The sequence below is a fragment of the Carya illinoinensis genome, chromosome 16 (genome assembly GCF_018687715.1).
Source record: "Carya illinoinensis cultivar Pawnee chromosome 16, C.illinoinensisPawnee_v1, whole genome shotgun sequence".
Classification (NCBI taxonomy): domain Eukaryota; kingdom Viridiplantae; phylum Streptophyta; class Magnoliopsida; order Fagales; family Juglandaceae; genus Carya; species Carya illinoinensis.
In genome coordinates this window covers 4,581,211-4,606,312 of record NC_056767.1, presented here as the reverse complement: position 1 = coordinate 4,606,312, position 25,102 = coordinate 4,581,211, and the positions used below count along the sequence as shown (strand labels likewise).

General features: G+C 32.7%; 3 protein-coding genes across 4 annotated transcripts; 2 read left to right on the top strand and 1 right to left on the bottom strand.

Annotated features, from left to right (window-relative positions):
• Window positions 1-1,185: 1,185 nt before the first annotated feature.
• On the top strand, window positions 1,186-5,977 carry LOC122299770. The gene is made up of 5 exons (XM_043110205.1): window positions 1,186-2,108; window positions 2,601-2,653; window positions 4,380-4,546; window positions 4,636-4,787; window positions 5,138-5,977. The coding sequence occupies exons 1-5, from the start codon at window positions 1,346-1,348 to the stop codon at window positions 5,584-5,586; spliced, it is 1,584 nt and encodes a 527-aa protein (XP_042966139.1). The 5' UTR covers window positions 1,186-1,345; the 3' UTR covers window positions 5,587-5,977.
• Window positions 5,978-11,988: 6,011 nt separating this feature from the next.
• Window positions 11,989-16,273, top strand: LOC122299209 (protein NDL2-like). Its single transcript, XM_043109283.1, has 11 exons — window positions 11,989-12,309; window positions 12,944-13,043; window positions 13,617-13,714; window positions 13,833-13,921; window positions 14,225-14,285; window positions 14,391-14,477; window positions 14,554-14,631; window positions 14,767-14,814; window positions 14,937-14,992; window positions 15,557-15,692; window positions 15,786-16,273. Exons 1-11 carry the CDS (start codon window positions 12,250-12,252, stop codon window positions 16,005-16,007), a joined length of 1,035 nt encoding a protein of 344 aa, XP_042965217.1. The 5' UTR covers window positions 11,989-12,249; the 3' UTR covers window positions 16,008-16,273.
• On the bottom strand, window positions 15,318-22,032 carry LOC122299208. 2 transcript variants are annotated; one of them, XM_043109281.1, is made up of 6 exons: window positions 20,898-22,032; window positions 18,382-19,763; window positions 17,672-18,027; window positions 17,446-17,506; window positions 17,110-17,296; window positions 15,318-15,948 (listed from the first exon to the last, which is right to left on the bottom strand). In XM_043109281.1, the coding sequence occupies exons 2-5, from the start codon at window positions 19,576-19,578 to the stop codon at window positions 17,126-17,128; spliced, it is 1,785 nt and encodes a 594-aa protein (XP_042965215.1). In that variant the 5' UTR covers window positions 19,579-19,763; window positions 20,898-22,032; the 3' UTR covers window positions 15,318-15,948; window positions 17,110-17,125. The 2 variants fall into 2 exon arrangements, with proteins under 2 accessions (XP_042965215.1, XP_042965216.1); XM_043109282.1 differs by having other exon boundaries at window positions 21,194-22,032.
• Between the last annotated feature and the right edge of the window lie 3,070 nt (window positions 22,033-25,102).

The following is a 25,102-nucleotide window of genomic DNA, read 5'->3' as shown; positions in this document are numbered from 1 at the left end:
GAACCAGAATCAATAGAACATGTGCCATGGGAATGTGCCTAAGCTAGAGATGTTTGGGGACAATGTTCCAAAAAGACTCATAAAAAGCTTAGTGATCAATCAGAGCTTTCTAGCAACATTTCAAGAGTTGGTTGAGAAATTTAACACAGAATAATTGGAAGAAGTGATTGTGATAGCTTGGAAGCTACAGAGGAGGAGGAATGAGCTTGTATTTCAAGATATATTTATCCCTCCTAATACTTTGGTCCATCTATCCCAAGAACTGCTCCAAGAACTAAAACAAGTGGTGCCTATCACAACCAGTGTGATTACTAATCTTCCAGCAAGGCAATTAGGTTGGGAGCCTCCTCCACCTAATGTATTCAAAATTTATTGGGATTCCTCGATTGATAAAGTTAATTGTTAGATTGGGATTGGAAAACTTGACTGGAATGATGTTATACTTGCTACCATGAGGATGAAAAAAGAGTACTTTCCCGACCCTTAACTAGCAGAAACTATTGTAGCTCTGCAAGCTATAATTTTTGGAATAGAGCTGGGATTAAGGAACATAATTTTAGAGGGAGATGCTAGTAAAGTGGTTCAAGTTATTCTTCATTTAGACACCAATCACGCGACTACAACATGTATTGGGATGCTCATCTCGAAAATTAAACCTTTTTTGAACTATTTTGAGGAATGGAGGGTAGAACATATTAAAAAGAAGATAATATTATAGCTCATATTTTAGCTAAATATGCTTTGAAGGAAATGAAATAATAATTGATATAGAAGAGATTCAAATTGGCTATATTTGAGTACTGAAAATACCTCAACACTTTTTAATATACTCCACTACTATTTATTATTTTATTATTATTATTTATATATTTTTATTACTATTTATTATTTTTTATTAATATTTAATCTTTTATTATTATTTTTTATTAATATTTAATCTTTTATTATTATTATTATTTATAATTTTACTACTATTCATAATATTTGTCACTATCCGAAACTATCAATCTCTTTTGCAGAGCTTCCATCAATACAATTTATTTTCTTTGCTACAAATAAAAAAAAATAAAATAACGGCTCTGCGCTATTTCTTCCCATAGCTGCACGTGTCCTCAATCCCCTGTGATCCCATTCACTTTTCACTTCACTTTAATCCGAGCCTATCTTAGATGTTTTTTCGCTTCAAAATTCAAATTCAAAATGACTCGCATTACTAAAATGCCCAAACTTCCCTCCCAATTTCCATTTTCCTACATCACCCCGAAAACTAGGGTTTTGCATTTCCTTCGACTCCTCCCCAATCCCCCATAACTGGCTTCGTCTGTCTCAATTTCACACTCTGAAGATGAACGGAACTCCATTAAAGCCTTCCAATTACCCAAACCCAGCAGACCCATACCAACCCATGCTACAAGAGTCCATCCACTGGTTCATGGCTGAATACCGAAAGGGCGTGACCGATTTCTCAAGTTTCAGCTCCATATTTTCCCGATTAATACAAATTCTACCCGATCCACCACTTGAAATTGTTTGGTTCTATTCGGCACTAACAGTTCACGCGGCCAAGCTCACAGCCCAAGATTATTCCTCAAAACGAGTCACGGTAGTTAAAGAATTGTTCCAGTTACTGGTTTCTTGTTCCTCTCAATGCGGCCACTCCAAAAGAATTGCCATTCTCGCTCCGGTTATTCACGAGTTGTACTGCTTGATGCTTGATAAGAAGAATTTGGACAGAGAGGTGGAGAATTTACTTGAGGGAGTTGTTAGTTATAGTAGCATTTGTTGCGGTGTGGAGCTTGAAGAAGAAGAAGAGGGACTGCTAGGTTTGAACTCGAGTTTCTCGGATGTGTTACGTGTGTGGATGGTTGATAGAACTGAGGTTGGGGATGGGCTGAAAGTTTTTTTCCCCCTTGTAAGTGAGGAAGTCCGTAAGGGGATTGGGATGGGATGTGGGTTTGGCTACTTAGCTGGGGTCGTGATGTGTGAAGCTTTATTGTTGAGGTTGTGCTTGAAGTTTTGTTCGGGTAATTCAAGAGTAGAGTTGGAGAAGGATGTGTGCAATTGCACGGTTCAGATGATAACTGGGTTTGGTAGCTTTTGGTTTCTTGGTGAGAGTCAATCTTGCTTGAAACCTTCGATTCGTTTGTTATTTCTTTTGTCAAGTATATTTCCGTATTGTTTGTATTTTTTTGTAAGTCGGCATGGTGTTATGAACTTATGTTCACTTTTCCTGTTATAACTGGAGAGTTCAAGTTCTGATTGCATATTCATGATTCACAGTCGGTATTGATAGCCTTATACTCACTTCACTGGATGTGTTAGGGACTTACTAACTGGTTGAAACCCATTGGTTCGGTCACTAATTTTTCAAAGTTTTATTTCCTGTTCGGCTGAAATACCGTAGTCACGATTAAGTTGGTGCATTGTCTGTCTCTCGGAGGAGTTAAATGGGCACTTCTTGAAGTGTCTCTCTTTTTGGGTTGCCCCATCTCTCTCTAAATAATGAAGTTTCTTTAGAGTCAGAACAAAATGATTTTTTTTCCATTCCATTTTTCATTAGTGATCTACATATCTCCTTATTCGTTTTTGGTGCATATCAGATACCATTCTCAAGACGCTGTTAGAGCCAAATTTGCTTTTCACCTCCTTGCTGGTCAGTATGTTTACATCTTGCTTTAATTTACTGTCCTCGTACCTTAGTATTACAATGCATTATGTTTAGGAAAACCTTTTTCTCCTCTCATTAAGTCAGATGGGAATTCCATCACTTAATCTAAATTAATGTATTTTTTTCTCCTTCAAGATTAAATTTTAGAACTATAAAGGAAAGTAACAGGTTTGAAGGTTGGGAGTAAATATGGGGAGATAAGATTGGGAACCAATGACAAACTCCTGGTCATCTCACGATGTGTGATACACAATTGCACAACATTAAAATCTCAGAATGACACAGATTTGGGTTTCTAATTAGTACTGTTGTAAAAAAAAATGCATCATTAAGGCTTATTTATTTATTTTTTCCAATTAAAGCATGAGTAAAAATTAAATGTCAAGATGTGTCTCATGTGCTGGTCAAGTACCCAATGCCTTGATGCATTCTCGTCAGCCTTAATTTTTGTCAAGCCCTAAGCCTCACAAGCCTTGCTAGACCATTATTAATTAATTGTAAAATCTTCCTAGTCCTAAGGATATTCATTGGCTCACATATAGTCCTATGTTTTTGTTCATTTTTTCCCATTTTTCCACACTATGCCATACCAAATAAGGATTTATGTAGCCAAACCTAGGAGTGGCAATTAGTGTTTGCAGGTCATGTCAAGTCTTAGACATTTGATTATATGGGTCAATCCAAAACCGATCTGTTAAGCTAAACGAGTCAAAAGGTACCCTAACCCGACCATTTAAATAATGGGTCATTTTTGGTCACTTGTTTTAATTCGTTTAATAATTAATTAGAAATAGGTCAACACTACACGACATTTTCAACTCGTTTCTTGTAAATAGATTGAACTAACACGTATAATCCATTTGACCTAATTATATAATGTTGTATAAAAGCTAAAATATATATTTAATAGTAGCCACGATATCTTTAAAAAAAAAAAAAAAGACTAACTACTAACAAAAAATATTAATACTTTTCAAATTTTAATCTATAATAAAATCAATATTATAAATCCTACAATAACAAATATAAGCATGGGTCTAAAATTATGATCCCAACAATAAAAAATAAGCATATTGAGAAATACTAATATTACAATTCAACACTAATAAAATTGTAATCTTGAAATAAAATTTAGATAGGTAATTGTGGGTTGACCCATTATCAATCCGCTTATTAATCATGTCTTAACGGGTCAATTCGTTTTGATCCGAATCCATTTATACCAAATTCAAGTCTGGTAATTTTGTGTTGTCTTCGTGTTTGGTTAATGAGTCGTGTCACATATTAACATCTCTAGCCAAACACCCCAAGTGATTGGAGTGGAGATTTCTACTGGTTTTTTGCTATATCAGGATTATTAGCTCTTAATGGGTCAGCAGTTAGCGGCTCTTCGCAGCCAGTAGCCTTCCACCAAATGCTGTCTCTCACCCTCATAATCATAGGATAGAGGGAAGGTCACATGATTAGGGACCCTTGTTGTAATTGCCTAAACAAACATACAAAAAGCCTTCTTTTAATATTTGTCAGTTGACCATTATCCTTTTTAAATACTCGGGATAATCCATAGTTAGTATCTTTCTCTTCCTTGGTACAGTTAGCTATTTACTTGTAGTGTTGTAGAGTTTATTGCTATTGACATTCATTTTTATCCCTTCTTAGAAAAATGTCAGTTTTATCATTATTCTGAATACAAAATCTGTATGTTTCTCAGAGTTCTAAAGATGATGCTCTTTTACAAGAAGTTCTGTATGATGTTGTTATAAGGTTGGGGAAATCATTCCTTGAACCTCCAAGAGGGATTCAGCTGGCTGGCAAACATTTGAAAAATCTTATTCTGACATGGACGTTCACTACTGAAACTGCCATACGGTCTGTTAGGTAAGATTACATGACAGTTGCATCTATGAAGCAACAGTTGCTTTTAAATATATTTCATCTGATAAATCTTGTGTTGTGATTTGCCCCAGGGAAAGAGGTAACCAGGCCAAGGCCTTATCTTATATTAATGCCTTCTCTGAATCTTGCTTACCCTCTCATTTGATCAAGTGGGTCACTAATCAGACTGCCACTAAGGGAAAAATAAGCAAACCAAATGCTTGTACTCCTGTAGCTCTTCTTGGTAAGTTGCCTTGGTATCTATATGCTCTACAATTTAATTAACTTTTTGGTTTAGGTTCAGCACCTCTGCCATGTTTATCTGGTCATTATTCTGGATTTTCCATGTTAAAATATGGCAACACTGCTAGCGTAAAATGGTAAAAGTGGAGCATAAAAGTTGCTAGACTGCCCATATCCTTTGTGGAGTATGGCGGTGCTGTGTGTTATGCAGTGAACAATTTCACTGTCATTGTTAACTGGATAAAAGTTGGAGAGAGCTAATTAGATACGAGCTTCCTGGTTGTTTTCTGGTTTTTAGATATTTATGATGGTACATAAATGTGTCTAATCAGAAAGTTACGCAATCTCTAGGGTGGCTACTAATTGTTGAAGATCAAGGGATCAAAGTATTTGATTGTGAAATCTCCAAGCTTCAGGCCAAAGCAGTAATTTGCAAGTCAAGATTAGAGTATGTTGTCTCAGAATTCAAACCAGAAGGCAAGAACCTAGATGAAAATCTCCTGTTTCGTTCTACCAAGCTTGAAATAGAAGATAAATTTGATTGTGACCTGGAGATGGCTGATGCTGTGGAATCCACATTTTTGTGGGATGATGGTATGATGAAGGCAACAGCAGCTGATGGGACAAGAAAACGCAAAGAAGGAATAACGGATGATATGGAACTACAGGTTAAATTTGGCAAATATCACTTTCATGAGAATTCAGTGAAAGAAAAGTGTTTGCCCATGGGTACAAATGATGGTTTAAGTAGTGAGAGTGAGGTGGATAATCCAGTTCCAATGAAGATACAGAAGATTTAAGTTAAATAATTTTGTATAATGAAGCAATATACAGACTCTACAGGATTAACCCTTGTTGGTGATGTATCAATGAGAATACATAGTTCATAGTTGTCAGTTGCAGCCTGTTTCCTTGCCTTTGGGTTGTGCCATCTTCACTAATTGTGGAACCGAACATTTCTGCGATCGATCTTTTGTTTTACTTCTTGAAGGGATGTTCCTTGAAGAGTTGTTGCTAAAATGTAATGCCGGCCGAATGTCATATTGAGATTGATTGCTATGTATTTTTACTCAATATATACAAGTCTAAGTGGTCATGGCAGAGAAGCCAGTCTTTTGAACTATCTTACCTTTGTACTACAGATGTTTAAGTTTATGATGGTACTCTATACAAGTGTAACATTATGGCCTATCGACTGACATTGTAGATGCAAGTTTGTTTTCCCTGTTCAGCAAAATCTCATTTAAGAGGAAAACATGGTTTTTTTTATTCTCTCTCCCTCAATTTTATTGAAGGCATTCTTGTGTGATAAGGGATGCTTGCCTTCTTTTAATTTTTCTAATGTGACATTATGACTTAGGTGCCATTTGAAAGTTAAATTCAATTCAGTTTAATCTAATTTTAAGTTGAGTTTAATATTTAAATTTTTAATTCTTAAATCATTAAATTCATTTCAATTCTGAATTTTTTAACACGTAGAATTTATAATTTTTTTTAACTAAACATTTTTTTATATGCAAGATTTACAATTCTTTTCAATTTTTTATAAATATATTTAAATTTATATTCATATCGTAAATTTATTTTGAATAAATTTTATAAAATTTATTTTATTATTTTAACACATTATTATTTATAAAAAAATTCAACTCAACCTTCGTTAGAGTGGCTCTGCATTTCTTACACGTTTTCTTACGTAAATTAGTTTTGATGAGACAAATGAGTACCACTTCAGTATTTTCTGTATTATAGAGATGGTTTTTTTGTTTTTTCTATAAAGTATTTTCTGTAAAAGTTGTAACGTCATCTCAGTTTCTGTTCCTTTTCTTTTATTCACTTTTCACGCTAAAAACAAAAGGCAGAAGGGGACTGCCACCGCTGAGGGCTCGTTAGGCTTAAATTTTATTTTATTTTTTCACATTATTTTTTAATATTTTTAAATATTTGAAAAAAAATTCACAAAATATTAAATAAAATTTTCTTAATTAATAAAAAAAACTGGGAGCGATAACTCCCAACAAAATTTTTAAGCAGGATCCTTAACTTTATTCAAAGGGGAATTATTGCTTTATAAATATAAAGAAAATAGTGGGGAAAAAAAAGTATATGCATAAAACAGAGAATGGACTGCGCACTCACTTGTAACACAAGCAATGTAGATGCAAACCTTTAGTTAGCCTGAGGTGTGGGGGGCAATTATTGAAAGTGATGGTCAATTCGTAAGCTTTGAGGTGAGCTACACTTTGCATAAACACACATGGAACGTGGATCGTCACCAATTTTTTTTTTTTTTTTTTCCTTCTATTAACCAATGATTTATTTATTAAAAAAATAAAAAAAATTATCATTCTTTAATTATTATTTTATGATGTGATATTAGATAAAAAAAATCATCATTCTTTAATTATTATCTTATGATGTGATATTAAATAATTGATAAATAAATCAAAAATATATATTTATTTTGAATTATTCTTCCTTTCATCTTTTTTTTTTTTAAATGAAATGCTACACCTTAAAGTTAAGAAAAATATATTTTAGTTATAAAGAGATTCTAGAAGTAAACTGAAAAATTTATTGTAAAATAGATAAAATCTCATCAATTTGTAAGATTATTTTTGTGAAATCTTTTTATAGCTAACTACCTATAACATTTCTCTAAATTTGAATGTTTAGAGAAACCATTAAGCCAACTATTATTATGGCACTATTGGCAATATCTCAAGTTAAATATGTAAATATATACCCTTGATATCACTGCAGATGTTATTGGGTATTCTTTAAGAAAAATAATTTATATAAGTCTCAAATAATAGACAAGCCCTTATAAAAAAGTGGATCCTACCTAAATAAAATGTAAAAAAACTATTATTTATTAATAAGATTCACATTTTTATAAATGACTTGTATAAGATTTGCTTATTTAAAACTTGTATATAATATTACTTGTTATTTAAATAGCAAGATTCTCCTAATAAGGGGTGTTATAAAAACATGTTTTTGTTGTTTTTGGGACACAATTTATATACCCTACAAATGTGCCCCAAGCTTCCTGGTTCATCATTTATGCGTGGGCTCTTATTACATTCTCAAAGAGCAAACGTGCCTGAAATGGAAAACCCAAGATTGTCGGTAGATAGGATTTGATTTGGTCAGCTCAGGTTGTGTCGGTTCAACAACTGTTTTCAAAATTTTTATGATATTTTTAAATATTTTATTTCTAAATATTAATTAAATGTAAAATATTTTTTAATTTTAAAATTTCTAATTTTTATCTAATTATTATAACTTTTTCAAACTCTAAAATATATATATATATATATAATATTTTCGAATTCTAAAAAAAATATATTGAAATAATTTATTTAAATTTATAATATTTTTATTTAATATTTTCTCTCTCCTTTGTTGAAATCCACATTTTAACTCAAATTATTTTACTACTATTTACATATATATTACAATATTCGAAGTATCCATATCGGGCTAATTAAAGCTTGTATTGTTTTTTTTGTTTTTTTTAACTTCCCTATTTAATGTAAAAGTTATAGGCTGTTTTGGTATTTTGATTATGAAAGTGTTTTTCTTCTTCATAGTTTTATTTCCAATCAAATTTATTGGCTATAAGATAAAGGGGCGTCCACATGGGCAAACCTCTGTCATGCTGTAACAGATCACAGCACATAATTAAGCCATGCGTTACATGCTTCTGGGTCACTTTTATTACAGTGAATAAAAGCTGGCCTTAAAAGGCCAGTCGTATGAGATGCACATGGACCTTTATTAGATAATTATTGATTATTTCAAAAAGTATAAAAACTCTCTTTTTATTCTCCTTTGAAAAAGTATTTAGATTGTAGATTAGTTGAGTGTTACTTTAGTTTATTTTACGTAGTACACTTTACTATTAAGAGAAGACGTTTGAAGTTTACTAGATTATTTGTTTAGGCTAGATAGACTTGTGAAGCAATTCAAAGACTTGTGAAGCAATTCAATAAGCTGTGTGAAGCCACTATATTTTCTAACATTGACATTACACATTTTAAAGAACTGTCAATTTAAAATAGTGATATGAAATTATTTAAATGCACCATAAGAGTAGATGCAAATGAAAATGATAAAATAATAATAATAAAAAAAAGCTAATATTTCTTACTTGATCATGGAAAGAAAAAGAGAACATTGCTTGCAGGGAAAAAAACTAAGATAGTAAAATTATTGGAGTTTTGACTGTTTTGAAGAGCAAAGAAACGTAAGTAGGTGGGGCTAATGAAACAATTCTTCAAACGAACATGATTTGTATAGATTTAGGATATGTAAGTTTTAAGTAGTCATTTTGAAAATAATAAGGCACACTTGATATTCAAATGAAAAAAATTCACATTTTTGCGGCGGATTCTAATTTTTTTCGAAGAAATTGTGTGTAATTTGCATATTCTAAATCTGTATCGAGCATAGTTTATATATATGAAATTATTCATTCCAATTAATCTTCTAATTCTTCCATCTGAGCATTCTTATTTGAATAGTCAAAATCAAACTTAAGTTTTATCTAATATGAGATGAATTTGGTTTTTGCTATTCTATTTACATCAAATTCCTATATCTGATTATCTATTTATTCATTATATAATAATAAAATAATATGAGATAAATTTGACTTTAATTATTTTATTTACATCAAATTCCCACATTCACATCAAGAGGAGAGAGAGGGTGTTACAAAGAAATAATAAAATAAACATTTACTCCATCTACGTTTACAAGCAAATTTGACTTTATTTTTAGATATACTGTAGCTAAAACTTGATTCAGATCAATATGACTAATTCAATGCAGATGTTTTTGATATTTTATTAGGCAAATTTTCAACTTTTAACTAGGATACCTAATCCAACGAGAGTGCTCTCACACCTATCATAGAATTTTTGAGCCACGTTTCATAAATAAGGTACAAATATTTTTTGTGAAATCAGAGTTCGAACTCTTAAATCAAAACCATGTGAGATGTTTATGAAAGCTGAACTTGTCACTTATATTTTTTTTAAAGAATTAGAATTGATTGATTATTGCGGAAAAAGGAAGAACACAAAAAGAAATATAGATGTGATGGTGAAACTAATGGTAGTTTAAATATGCAGTGTTTGTTTTTTTAAATTGTGTCAAATGTTGTTCAAAACTCATTTTCTGAGACTTCAAAAAACTTTTCACGCCAAGGACACGACAGGAACGTGCTTGTTACTGTCTGGTGAATGCTAAAGACATATACCAACTTAGAAGGAAAGTGATATATATAATGTGATAATTGCTTAATTTATAAATAAATATTATAAAAAATAAACTTATAAATTAATGTAATTTGATACGATATGTTAAATTATAAAATAAATAAAGTTAAATAAGGTATGCAATCTCACCCACTCTTTTTGAAATAAAATGAGATTTATTATTAAAAAATAATTTTTTTATGAGTATTAGATTTATTTATTTTTTTAAATAAAATACACGTAATTTGAACATCTTAAAACTATAAATATCATTTATTTTAAATATATATATATATATATATTCACATTTGACATCAAGCCCCATTGAATATATTTTTCTAAAATCTAGTTACAAATATAGCACTTAATTCATGCGATGGACCCACTCATTGGTTTTTGTATAGAGCCAATGGACCCCATCTTGACCAATGAACACAATGTCTCAACCACAAAAACCTGTGGCCGAAAGCCAGTTCGCATCTTTTAAAAGGTGTTTGCAAGGATGCAAATATATAAATATATATATAAATGTGAAATAGAACTATATAAATTTATATATATATATATATATATATATAAATTTATTGCAGAGAACATGCATATATCATTGTTCACGTTGAAAGACAGCAGATTAAAGTGGAAAACAAGGACGGACAAACGAGAGACATAATTTTAAAGTAAGAATTAATTAAGGATTTCATTCATTCTCATGATTATAATTGGTATGTATGTATTATTATTTAGTTTTACTACATACAAACGATTTGCATATTAATCTGAATATTAATATTATTACATTTATATTTAAAATTTAAATTAATATTATTTTTAATAAAATCTATTTTTTGATCAATTATATAGAATAGATGCACGTATTGGTGTGAAGAATTGCTTACAATTATATTTTTCCTTATTTTATAGAAAAGTTTTCTATTTTCATTATGTATTCATTTCCAAAAGAGATGGGAGGATCAGACCAAATGGTAGTAATTTTTCTTTTTCTTTTTGGGTTTAGTTAGTTAGATACACCAATCCCTTTGGTTAGACGAAGGGGTTGAACCGGAATCGAGCGTTAGACCAATTCTGATTGGACACTACATGTATCGATTTTGAAAAAAAGAGCATATAAAATCAATTTGCTTAAAATTGATGATTAACCAACTTTGCTCAATTTGTTATATTGGTGAATAGGCCATCGAATCGAAACTTTGAAAAAATAGCTAGAATCATATTAGAGTAGGAAAATGATATATCTATATTTTTTTTTCTTAGTGTTTTATATAAGAGTTATGTTATATATAATTATTTTTATATATTTTTTATTTATTTTATTGATGTAATTGATTAAAATAATTATTTTATATTAAAATAAGATAGTCGATTACTTCAATACTATTCTTGATATTATTTAGTACTATTCTTGATATTATTTATAAATAATCTTAAATAATTTAGGTATAGAAACGGATTGATTGATTACGCGGGGTTAGAAAATATAAAATAACACCCCAATGATTTCGTCAAACATAGGATACTAATATCTTATCTTTGTCAAAAGTCAACCGTACAACTTAAGATGGCATTATTTTCGAGGCAAGGAAAAAAAGCAAAACAAAACAAACATGAAAGGAAAAAAAGGGACAAAACTAGATTGAAATGATATTTATGATTGTGATTGTATAAGCGGTGTATAATCGTTTTGAAAAAAAAAAATTAATATAAGATTTATATAAAAAAATTAATTTTTTAATCGTGAACTATATTTTTTTTTTAAAACGATTATGCGGCGTTTATAATTTCACGACTATATATAACATTATCAAGTTGATTAATGGAAACAGTAATACGCGGCGTTGTTGGGGCCACGGGGGGTAATTTAGTATTTCAACTACAACAGTCGGCCTCTATTAACTCTGGTTCAATGTCTTAACCAGAGGCCCCAGTTAAAGGATTCGTACCGACCGCTCGCGTCGTCTCTCTCTCTCTCTCTCTCGTTCAAGCGTCGGTGACTCGGGCGCGACTCGGTCCGAGTTACGCACGAGTTAGTTTTCAACTAGACAGTAGAGAGAACTCTCTCTCTCTCTCTCTCTCTCTCTCTCTCTCTCTCTATATATATAGATATATATATGTACGTACATGGAGGCCTAACTCCTAAGCCAACCGCCTCTGCAAATTTGAGAGAGAGAGAGAGAGAGAATGGGGTATTCGAGCGATTCAGTGTCAGTGGATATGGAGGGGATCTCTTTAGGCGGAAAGGTTACTTCCACTTAACTTCTCTGGTGTTAACGCATTCTATGCATCTCTTTTTTGATGTGCATAAATGCTTTGTTTGATTGCTTCGAAAATGTAGGTAAATTGCGAATAAAACGACTTGTCTCTCTATTCAACTAAGCATACTGCTAACGTCTGACCAAGTGAAGGTTCTTTTGAAACAGTTTTAGATTTTTCCGTTCTTTTAGGCATTGATGAAGAGGCTCGTAGTTTCTGGGTTTTATCATATTTTTTATAACATTTACCACGTTTGTTATATCTATCTTGTTTCTCTATCGTTGAGTTGATTTATTTGTGTATTTTAGCTGAATTCTCGTGAATTTATTGGGAATAGTTTGATTAATATTAGATAGTTGCTCTTCTGGTTGTTGACTGTACATGTTGCGTTGGGTTAAGCTTTTCTGAAATGCCAACGACTTGTTACCATACTTAGTCTTTGATTCTAAAGTTTGAGCATTTAAAATAGGATTGCATGGAAGGGGATTGGGTAGTACTACATGTGTGCGTGTGTGTATACTTTTTCAGTAATGAGTGTTGGGGAAGTTTATTTATTTTGACATTTTAATTTGCTCAGTTTCTTTCTAAAGTTATTCTTTGCCTTCCGAAATATGTCTTGCAGGAGCATCGAATACAAACTTGCCATGGTTCTGTGTCTGTTGCAGTGTATGGATACCCGGACAAGCCAGCTCTTGTCACTTATCCAGAATTAGCTCTAAATTGTACGTAAAAACTTAACTTTACAATTTCCTAGAAGGTTTTTTCCCCTTTCCAGTTTCCCGTCGATTCAAATTTTAGATTGTCACGCATGCGGCATGTCCAACTGTATTATTTACTCTCGAAGCCAATTAATTGGCACATCAGTAGACTTGCTTCTTAATCTACATCATTATATGGTGAGCTCTTTTTTAGTATGGCTAATTGCTTTGAAATTAGCATGGAGGTCCTTGTTAAATTTTGGCAGGAGTTTTTTTAAATTGAAAGCTATTGCCAAATTACTTTATCTTTGAAGTTGTGTGGTTCAGGCGGTCTTGGAAAATTATTTTTGCTAAAGAAATGTCTGAAAGACTCTCATATTCCATCAAATCTCATCAAATAATTGCATTATTGATGTTAATTGTTCATATTTGAATCCAAACTCTGTATTTTGTAGGATATGAAAAGAAAATATGTAGTGTATATATATCCTTGATTTGTTGCACTCGGAGATTAAGATAAGAAATCAAATGATACTATAAAACTATTCCACCATTTTACAAGCTCTAACTTAGCTTTGTCGATATGTGATTGACCAGATGTGTCCTGTTTTCAAGGATTATTCACTTGTCCAGAAGCATATTCCTTACTGCTCCACAATTTTTGTATATATCATATTAGTCCTCCGGGGCATGAGGTTTGTAACTTACTTTTTTGCATATCATGGTCCTGCGTGATTTTCATATCTGCATTGCTCTGTCTCTTTCATTTAATCTAATAATTAACATCATTTCTTTCTTCAAGAGCTATTGCAGTTGGGAGCTGCTGAAATTAGCCCAGATGAGTCTGTGCTTTCTGTTGATGATTTAGCAGATCAGATTCCCGAGGTTCTCGACTTCTTTGGGTATTTTTTTTTTTGAACTTCTTCACTTATATTTATCTATTCTCTTTTTAGCAGCAGCCAGTCAGGAGTTCGCTTTAGGTTGTCTCTCTCTTGCTTCAAATAGTTTGTATGTTTTTTTCACAACTTATGTTGGCTAGCAATGCTTCTGGTAGTTGTCTGGAAAAAGGTGTAAAAAGACATTCAAAAGATTTTTTTTTTTAAGGCCTTAAATATGTTGTGTTCATTCCTTACCATCAGCATTTACTTTGGATATATCGAAAGGAAGCAACTGATGCTCTCTCTCTCTCTCTCTCTGTGTCTCAGACTTGGTGCTGTGATGTGTTTGGGGGTTTTATCTGGAGCATATGTTCTTACCCTATTTGCTGTAAGTTGTCTAAATGGGAACAGCATACATGTTTTGGTGTCAAGTGACTTTTAGGTTCTGCTTTGGACACTTTTGAGTGTTAACCAATCTTACTTTTGATTACAGATGAAATACAGACAACGTGTTCTTGGACTGATACTTGTCTCTCCTCTATGCAAAGAACCTTCTTGGACAGAATGGTTGTATAATAAGGTTCTTTTTTCTGAACCTTGCTAGTTATTTGGATTTGAGAATCTTATTCTTTTGTGAGATCTAATATCATCTACAGGTGCTGTCAAATTTACTCTACTTCTATGGCATGTGTGGAGTGGTAAAGGAGTTATTGATTAGGCGGTACTTCAGCAAGGTATGGCTGTGCGTCAATTTTCCTCTATTGATCTTCGTGTTTCGAGAAATTGGTTTGGTTTCTTTATTTGTTTCTTCACTTGTCAAAAAAGGAATTTGGTTGGTTGAGTGATTGGATTTTACATAATGGTGGCAGGAGGTTCATAGCGTATCAGGGTCAGATATAGTTCAGGGATGCAGAAGAGTCAGTACTCCAACTTTTCCCATATTTCCTTTCTTATTTTCATTTATTCACGAATTGGAACTGAAAAATTTTACTTGAAGGTTTCGCAATTTGTCGGTTCCCATGACATTTTCTTTTGACAGTCTTTGGAAGAGAGGCAGAGCTTAAATGTGTGGCGGTTTCTTGAAGCAATCAATGGGTAAACCCCATTGCTAAGATGGTTTTGTTTTACTTTCCATATGAAGGGTAAAATCCATATGATTTGATACGTAGAGCATGAATGTGTAATTCGAAATCCTTCCTTGGTGGAAAGCAGCCCAGGAGTGCTTTCCCTAAATATTAACAGACTTTCTGCATTCTCTAACCCATAAATTTTTCGTAAGTCATGTTACATCACAGAGTATAAGGCTACGTTTGGTTACATTTGAACGTTAAGATGAGATAAGTTGACTTGGGAATAATAATGTTTTGTAAGTTTTATTAAGATGAGTTTAACTTTTATATAGGAAGTTAAAAAAATAATGAGTCCCATTAATAATTAATTTGACATAAATTAAATTTAATTCAATAACCAAGAACCTAAGTTTTTTCAGTAAGCAATGTGAAAATTGCCAGAGTCTGTGCGGTTCAATTGTTTTAATGCTTTATAGAAGACTATCTAACACAGCGTAATAAGCTATGTCCTTGTGGTTTCGTGATGAGCACACATGCTTGATGCTTGTGCCTTGAGATTTGGATTAACTTTATTTTTAACATCTAGCAGGAGACCCGACCTTACCAACGGATTAAGAAAACTACAATGTCGTTCGCTCATCTTTGTCGGGGATAACTCTCCATTTCATTCTGAGGCTCTCCACATGACTTCCAATCTAGATAGACGATATAGTGCTTTAGTTGAGGTATGTAACAGGTCTATCCTATGATTTATGCATTTATATTAAGCTGGCATGAGAAGCTAGCTTTATTTACCGGAGGGTGCTGGGAAACCACAGGTTCAGGCTTGCGGGTCAATGGTGACAGAAGAGCAGCCCCATGCCATGTTGATACCATTGGAGTACTTCCTAATGGGATATGGCTTGTACAGGCCATCTCAAGTAAGTGTCAGCCCAAGGAGCCCCTTGAGTCCCTCTTGCATAGCCCCGGAGCTTCTTTCACCTGAAAGTATGGGCTTGAAGTTAAAACCAATTAAAACTCGAATTTCTCTGCAAGTCTGAATGAAAGATGAAAATGGGTGTAGAAAAATGGCTTCTTGTAACCTATTTTATCATAAGTGAGAGGGTTAATATGTGTTGTTGTGTAGATAGAGGGTAAATATAGAAAGAAAGAAAGCATATATTTTCATTCATTAATTTGTAGTAATCACTCTGTTGAGGTGGTCTGAACAAAGTTGTCTGTAAATCCTCAAATAATCATTCATCAACGACAAACGAAGGATAATAATAAGAAGAATAAGCCTTGGATGGTGGCTATGCTTTTCTCAGGTTTTGAATTATAGTTTCTACTTTGGCCAATTTATCGATTTTATCCACACCCCCAAATGGGGATTAAGGATGTAGGGGCTTTATAGTTGCACTTTTAAGGCTCATTTGGTTAAACAAATGAAATGAGATAAAAATTAAAAATTAAATAAAATACTATTTGAATATAATTTTTGCTTTAAAATTTAAAAAAATTGAATTATTTATTATATTTTGTATGAAAATTTAAAAAAGTTATAATAGTAAGACGAGGTAATTAACCCAGCCTAAAGTTGTAGTGACTTCAATGAATTCGCAATTAAGAGCCTCCCTCTTTTTCCATGAAGACAAAATCACTATTGTAGTTCTGGCATTTATAAGCAGGTGTGCATACACACTACCTACTATGTCTCATTACAGTTACCAAAAAGAAAAAAGAAAAAAAAAATTCAAAGCATGAATAATTTGAAATCGAAGGCTTTCAAAAGTGAAGATCTTTTCAACTGTAGAAAGATGGGTATTCACAAGATACTCATGCTCAGAAGCATGCAAGTAGGCGAATTCTAATTCTTTGAACACTCCCCACCCCCTAAATTTATGGAAAATTATTAAGTATCGGATCATGTCATGTAATTCACGTCTTTATCAAAACATGTCATGTAATTCAAATTGCTAATGGAAACACTAACTTTAATTGATATAGCATGTCGTGATCGGACGGGAGCACCATGTGTTGGAAGTATCTATAATTACTACAACTTTATAGAGCACCATACACAGTTATTTGTAAACATGATCTGGATGTGGTTTGTTTCTTATAGAATGACAAAAAAGTTGTTCATCCAATTTTTCTGTTTACCTTTCTTCTTTCAGCTTCAACTCCAACTCGCATTAAATCTATGGTGACTGATACTTATGTGGCTTCTGTGATTGCTTTGGGTTCCTTCCATATCCCATCGCCCCTTTCTTTCATTCATCTCTGCATACATTTCTTCAATCATTGGTTTCCACAGACGAACCCGAGCATTTATAAACCAATTGGATACCTGATCATATATCAAAATACAGATAAGAAAATAAATTGAGTCTATTCTATTTTTCCATCCTTTTTTAATTCTTAAAAAGATGCAATTCTTGGTTAAAAATACCGCAAAGCATTCTATATACTTCGATCCACAATGATGGAGGGAAGTACCTGGCTTCTAGTCAATCCACTTTTTACTGCAAGTAAATGCTTCTCTGTGTCTCTAGGATACCTGACATTTATCATGTGCAAGAGGTTCTTGTATATCATATACCATGTACAAATGTGAATTTCACCAAATACATCTATCTGATAATTGAGTTCAAAAACAATATTAGCCTTAATATATTAATCTTACCACACAAATGTTAAGATACTCTATGGTAAGAGAGCTTACGGATGAAGAAAGTTCTGAAACATCCATGCCCGTAAAACTGAGACAGATCTTTCAGGCAAGCCTCGTTGGGGTCTCCATATAGGATGATCTTTAGTTTTTAGTTGCTGGAGAGCCCATTGCTTTTGGATGAAAGAAGTTTCAAAAGATCTTTCCTTCTCTTTCTTGCATGTGCTGTTAAAATGTGCTCCCATTGCAAGGATGTGGTTGCTAATCCTCTCTCTCAAGTTTTTGTAAAAGAAAGAGATTGTTTGCAGAGCAAACCGACAATCTATCTGAGGGTCCAACTCAGTAGCAGCATGAAATGCAGATATCACAGTATGGATCTCATCCATACATTGGTTGCAACGGTCATCAACCTGGGCGCAAAAAAGTATGATATTCAAGGCTAAGAGCAAAACTATGGCAAAAAAATAGAAAGTCCAACAGTCATCTGACTATCTGAGAAAGAGAGATTGAGAGATGGGTAAATTGCAAGACAGCTTGGTCAACAAAAGCTTTAATATTGAAAATTTTCTGAACAGTTGAATGCAATTTAATTTTTTGAAGAAATCCATTCTCTTTTGATCCACTGCAGTAAGTTTCAGCATATCTCTACCCATAATTACCAATATGCATGACAAAGTGAGCACTAACGGACGACTACAATTGATACCAAAAATCCAATCAGGTAAATGTTGACATAATTAGTAGCATAAGCTAAGCCCACATACCACTTGTAGCAGAGTCAGCAGATGGGTTTTCTTTGCTTCAACTGTCCATCTTCGCAATGTGGAATCCATTTGAAGCTCAAATCCACCATCCGCATCAGGAAACATTGACGGCATCCATCTTTCAGCGGGGAAACTTGAAGAGAATGGAGCCCTTGGATAACTCAAATGATCTAGATTTTCTAGAGAATATTTTGCAATCTGTGCAAGTATCTGTTTAATTACAGGAAGATATCTTGATCCTAATACCCCTTGAGAGAATTGAGGCGGATTGTAAGAACCAAAATTTAAGGAAATCTCCTTACTGTTGCAAGACATTGGCTGAAATCTTAACCTTTTTTCATTCAAGCAAAGGCGAGTTACATCAGACATGCCCATTTCTGATGGCCGATCGAGGATATTAATCTCCCTGAGAATAGAAGGCTCAGATGTATCAAGAGTTAGAGAGAGCTCATTATTAAAACTGGATGGACTGTACGGATGATTTGCAGTCACATGCCCACGATTTGATGACATCCATCCATCTGGAACCAAATTCACTGTGGATGGATAGGGCTGAAGCTCTGCTCTAACAGGGGATTTCCCATCAAGCTCCAATGGAGCAGGGTAAATGGTATCCCACTTGGTGTTCATACTACCAAGTACATTATCGCATCCACATTTCACAGGAGTTGCAAACAAAGCGTTAGAATCGCCATTTGAATCATAAATTGGTAAAACTTCCAAAGGACAGACTGAAGCTGCTGAAAATGCTAAATTGTTAAAATTTTCTTGAAGACCACTTCTTGCAGGTAGAAATGTAGCATGTGAAGCAGTAGAAATAATCGTTCCTCCAGCTGCTTGGTCTGGAAACCCAGAGTTATCAGTGAGGTGTGGACTGCAAGGTGTGGCATCCCTCACATCGTGTCGTCCTATCAATGTAATCAATGCATTCGATTCAGCAACGTGCACACCATTTGAAATGTGAAGATTAGCATGGAGACCATTAATAGGTTCGCCTTGTAATGCTGAAGGCACTGGGAAACCAGCCATGACATGGTTTTGGTTATTAAGGTCAAATGACTCAGATTGCGCAAGTGCATTTGTTGTTGTACAAGGTGGAAATCCATATATGACAACAGAACTTTGGCTGCCCATACCCATTGGAACTCTACCCAAATTATTCTCCATCGTATGAGATAACCAAAAATTGCACGGCATCAGGTATAAACAATGACTAAGTGCTGCATAACTAGGTTCTTGTGCTTCAAATGAATGCAGCTTTATTTCAAGAGCACCATTCTGACTCTCCCAGGAAATCCTCTTACTAAAATTCAGAGGAGATCAGAACATATTAATGCCGATCGTCTTCATGCTTTCGATGTTTTCTGGCAAGTAATATTAACCTGGACGAATGCAAAAGTGGAAGCAGCAAATGAAGCCCATAATAGCGTACACATACCACAACAATATTGAGGAAACAACTCTTCTGAGTTGTTACTAAGATGATGGAAATCACTTAGAGGTATCATATCAAGACCTAGTTGGCATGCAATTGCAACTTTCTTTCTTTCCTTTATATTCTCAGTAAACACACAAGCCAATAGGCAATACAAGGCATGTAAGATATTTGTTGTTGTTGTTTTTTTTTTTAAAAGTTATTGATTAGAAAGATATTTCTTGTTATTAAACATCTTAGGCATAATTTTTTTTACTGGCCCCGGCAAATCAAGGGGGGGCACAGGTCTTCGACAAGGAGTTTTCTGGAAGTACACATCAGGTAATTCAAGAGAAAAATCCCCTAGTCCGATGACCTCTAGAGATTGTTTGCACCTAGTAGGATTTGAACTTTGGACCTTGGAGGGAGCATACCATCAAGACCAAGGCCTTTTACCGCTTGAGCCAACCCTTAGGGGTTACTTCAGGCATAATTTAACCATATAAATGAAAGGTGAAGATTACGTTTGACAGGTTTCAACACCTCAGGCACAATGGAACAGATATGGACTAGTAACTATGAGATGCACAAAGGAATTAATTATGAATATCCCTAAACAGCCACATGTAGCCTTAATTGCAAACAAGTGAAACTGCATCCAAGCAATAACATAACTGGAGCAAATGTAAGACATTTAAACAAGAGTGTGCTCATATCATTCACTGAAAAGCCAATGCTCAGGTAAGGTAATAGGGAATACTCAATTGTTCTTTTAAGCTCTTTGAGCCTTATGTTTAATCTTGGAAAGGCATTAACATGCATTCATTTTCTTAGAATAGCTCTTTGAGCTCTTTACATCCCGGGACACACTGAGAATTAAATGGTGGCACAACTTATGATAGAAGCAATACTAAGTCAGACCTAAACCTTGTTACTCTATTACCACAGAATAGAAGCTAGAAAAACAAAATGAACGTAAAAGTCTGAGTATACCATATCACAGAAAATTTACAGCTTCAAATTCAAATTATAGCAGTTACATAGACATAGAAGGTGGAGGCATAGGTCATTGAGGAAAAGGAAACATGAAAATACAACCGACCTCCCAGAAAGCAAAACACTGGTGACAATAGTTCTCATGCAGGTTCATAGGATTTCCCCAGCTTAGATCACAGAGATCTTCCAAATCTCAAATATAAAGTTGTAAATGAAACTGTTTGCTGCAGTGTGCAGTTTTCATTATGAAACCAAAACAAACTACGGCAGTGCAAGGTTCACACGACACCGCTGGTTTCTCTCACTTTTTCCGCAACCAGAAAGCAGTGGTTAATAAAAAATCTCTCTTTCTTAATCAAGAGAAAAAGTGGAAACGCAAACAAGAAATAGACATTGTCCCACCTTCTCAAACCACAAGAACTTCATGAGCCAATACAAAAAATGGGTTACTTTCTTTGCATGAACAAACATAGCAGAATTTCCTTCAAGAATCCAAAACCCAAGAACCTAAAATTTAAAGTCTCAGCAACTCGGACCCCATCATGACCCTCGATCTTTCTCTTTTTCTATTTCTGTGCACAATATTTAAAGCTAAAAACACAAATGGGTCTGGAAAATAAAGAATACCAACTTCACAGAATCCATCAAGAGGAAGAATTAGAGAGTGCGCCAACAAGCCAAAAAAGGCTTTTGCAGAGAGCTAGTTGGAGACGAATAAAAATGGTGTGCAGAGTGAACGAATATAGCCACTCGAGCAAAAACAAAGGGGGAGAGAGAGAGAGAGAGAGAGAGAGGAACGCATTAATCTTTGGTGCAGCAGTGCCACTGATTTCTGCTGCAGTCTTTAGAGGGCCCATCCCTTCGGACCCTTCCCCGCGTCTCTGATCTCCTTTGTCCTCACCCGGTCCTATTATCTGCTGGTCTGCAATAATCTCAACTAAAGCATTTGGATTCTCTCTGTTCAAATATCTGTTCATGCCAGGCCCCCTCGGCACCATTTTTCAAAGAAACAAAAAAGTCTTTCTTTTCACCTATTTTTAGACAAGAAGCTAATGTGATTAGAGAAAAGAGTGATTAGAGGGTCTCTCACTCTCTTATAATCTTACACGGCTCCAGGGTGAAGGCAATGGAGCTGGGGAAAGAGAGAAAAGAGTACTGTTTTCTAGTATTGTACTTTCTGAGAGAGAGAGATGTCTGAACTCTGAAATGACGATGCAAGCAATAGGGGAGATCTTGCGGGATTGGGAAAATCTTTAACAAATTTATTGTAACAATTACAAGCCCATCTACTTCACTAGGTTGGCTTTATGAAAGATCGTCAGAGCATTCGCATTTGATTCGTCAAGCTATCTTTAAAATTTGAAAAAAAAAAAAAATACATATTTTTCATAAATTTAAAATTTACTTAATCATAACTTTACATTGGGTTAGTAATTGAATTTATCAAAATATTAATATAATAATATTATTTTTAATTTATTTTTTATATTTAATTGAATTTATCAAAATATTAATATAATATTATTTTTTTAATAATATTATTTTTAATTTATTTTTTTATATTTTATAATTACACTAACCATATGTTAATTAATAACTTTTAACTAAAACTACAAAAACATTCAAACATCCCCACGTCGAATTATTTAAATGCTAAAGTTCTTAACTTCAGCTCATGTAAAATGAGTATTTATTTTATTATTATATTCTTCAGTCACAATAATTTAATAATTTTCTTTTCTTATTTATCTACCACGTATAATTAGGTTATATCTAATGATTAAAGCCCTGATGCAATGCACTAAAGAACTTCAGATGGACCATATAAGATTAAGTACTCCCAAATGAAATTTTAAGAAATGCTAGAAAAATAAAATGTAAGAAAAAAAAAATTTATGATTTCCAAAAATTTGTTAAATTACTTGTTTGAATAATGAGTTGGGATAAAATATAATAAATAATTTAACTTTTTTCAAATTCTAGAAAAGAAGTAATATCAAAAAATTATATTCTAATAATATTTTATTCAACTTTCAACTCTTATATCTTCTCAACTCAACTCACTGTCCAAATATTTCATAAAAATTTTGTCGTAATATATGCAATCTTTTGAGTTGACTATCTTAGGAAAATGCTCTTACAAATTATAATTGTACTTTAAGTTAGCATAATAAGGAGAAGGAGATTGATATTATCCTAATAAAGTAAACCAAAATCAACTTTAGAACATATTCTTATGTGTTTGCTGCACATAAAAGTCATCCTTGTTTGATTCATGTTGGTTAGATATAGCATAGTGACATTTCAAAAATTGTAATGGACCTAAATGAAAACCATCATTATTTAAAAATTGCCATTAAAACAAAAAACTTGAATAAAAAAACGTTTAGATGATATAATAAATATGACTGTTGGATTTCAAAATATGACCTTCATATATTTTAAATAAGAAAATAACAAAAGATTATTAACAAACACAATTTTAATAGTTTGGAAAATTTATACGTAATCCAATGTGTGATGTATAAGAAATATGAGAAATGATATTTACAGTCGTAGAGTGAGCAAGCGCCGCATAATATTTTTTTTAAAAAGTAAGCAAATATGAAACCCACATAAAAAACTAAATTTTTAATAGTGAACTCTATTCTTTTTCAAAATGGTTACGCAATATTTACGCACTTCACAATTATGTATAGCATTACGTAAGAAATATATTACCTAAACAAGCCAAGATGACATTTCTAGCTCAATTTTAACTATAAATATAGATAATCCAAAGCTAATGCTTAATAATGTCTAAAAAGTATTCTATATTGACTTAGCCAATGATCAATCATGATGGACTTTTGCTAAGTTGTTCAACAAATATGTAAGGAATTATAACTTTAGGCAAGACATTTTTAATTATTATTTACTTGTTTTCTCCCTGTGGTCATTTGGGTTGAGAAAATAATATAAGAATAACTAAGCCAACCTTATACCTAATTCAGTGTGGGATGAAATTGATTGAAGTTAGTTAAAATCACATGGATGTCTTTTTTAACTTAAATTTGGCTATAATTATGCACAAGTCAATAGTAATTCTCTTAAACAACTTATGTTTTCTGTTTTAAGGAAAGTAGCAAAATATGCAAATGATATTTGAATCTGCTAAAACTTAAATCTCAACTATAAGGCTTTAAGTGATAGAGAAATAAATGTATAAAACCAGTCTTGCAATATTTATTAAACATTAAATGTTATCAAAGATATTCATTCAGATGGTCATTAATGTCATCTAATTTGTTTTATATATCCATTTTTCTCATATTCTAAACCCTAAAGTTTGAACAAAAATTCTAAAAATTTTAAATTCATGCACATGCATGGGATGATTTTAAATTTTCCTATATGTAATCTACATAATAGCACAATCAAGTCATTTTCCCCATATAAAGAAACCCAAATAGTTCAATGTATAATATAATCCTTCCTTCTTAAAAAAAACACACGCACACACACTTGGTCATCGATTATGTTATTTGTGATATAACCAACAAATTATAAAAATGATACCTTAACCTCTCTTTGTAATTAAAACATAATTGTAATATATTCATTATTAAAATATGACTATTATATGTGACGTGTCGTACGTAAAGCTCCTATGAGAAGGCAGTGATATGGATGGAAATACGTGACATGTCATGATCCCACACACGAAATTATCTGAATTTAGATTTGATATAAATGAGATTGAGTTCGAATGAGTTGAGCCGCCGATAAGATATAATAGTTAATAAACGGGTTAATTGTAGAAAAATTTACGAAACCTGCAATCAACTTGTATAATACGAATAAATTCTATTTTTAGATTCTATAAATAGTTAGTTTTATATGCCTTTATTGTTATTAGGATGTAATATTAATATATTTGCCTACTTAATATCTCATATTATAAAACTTATTTTGTCAATGTAATTTTCTTTTATGGAAATATTAATTTTTTATATTATTGATTTGGATATTAATTATAAAATATTTTATTATGAATCTAATTATAATTGTAAATGATTTATATAGTTTTGCTTATATTATATATATAATTATATTAATCGGGTCAAAAAAATATATGGGGAAGCTCAAGCAATTTATATGAAATGATTTAAATAGGTTAAGATGAGTTAAACGGGTGGTATCGAGGTTAACTCAATTCAAGTTAATTGTTATACGGGTTATGTAAGTCGTTTCAACCTTGATATGACATGAATATATCGTATTCGGATTAATCTATATAGTCTAATACTCAAACTTGAGAGGACATGAATA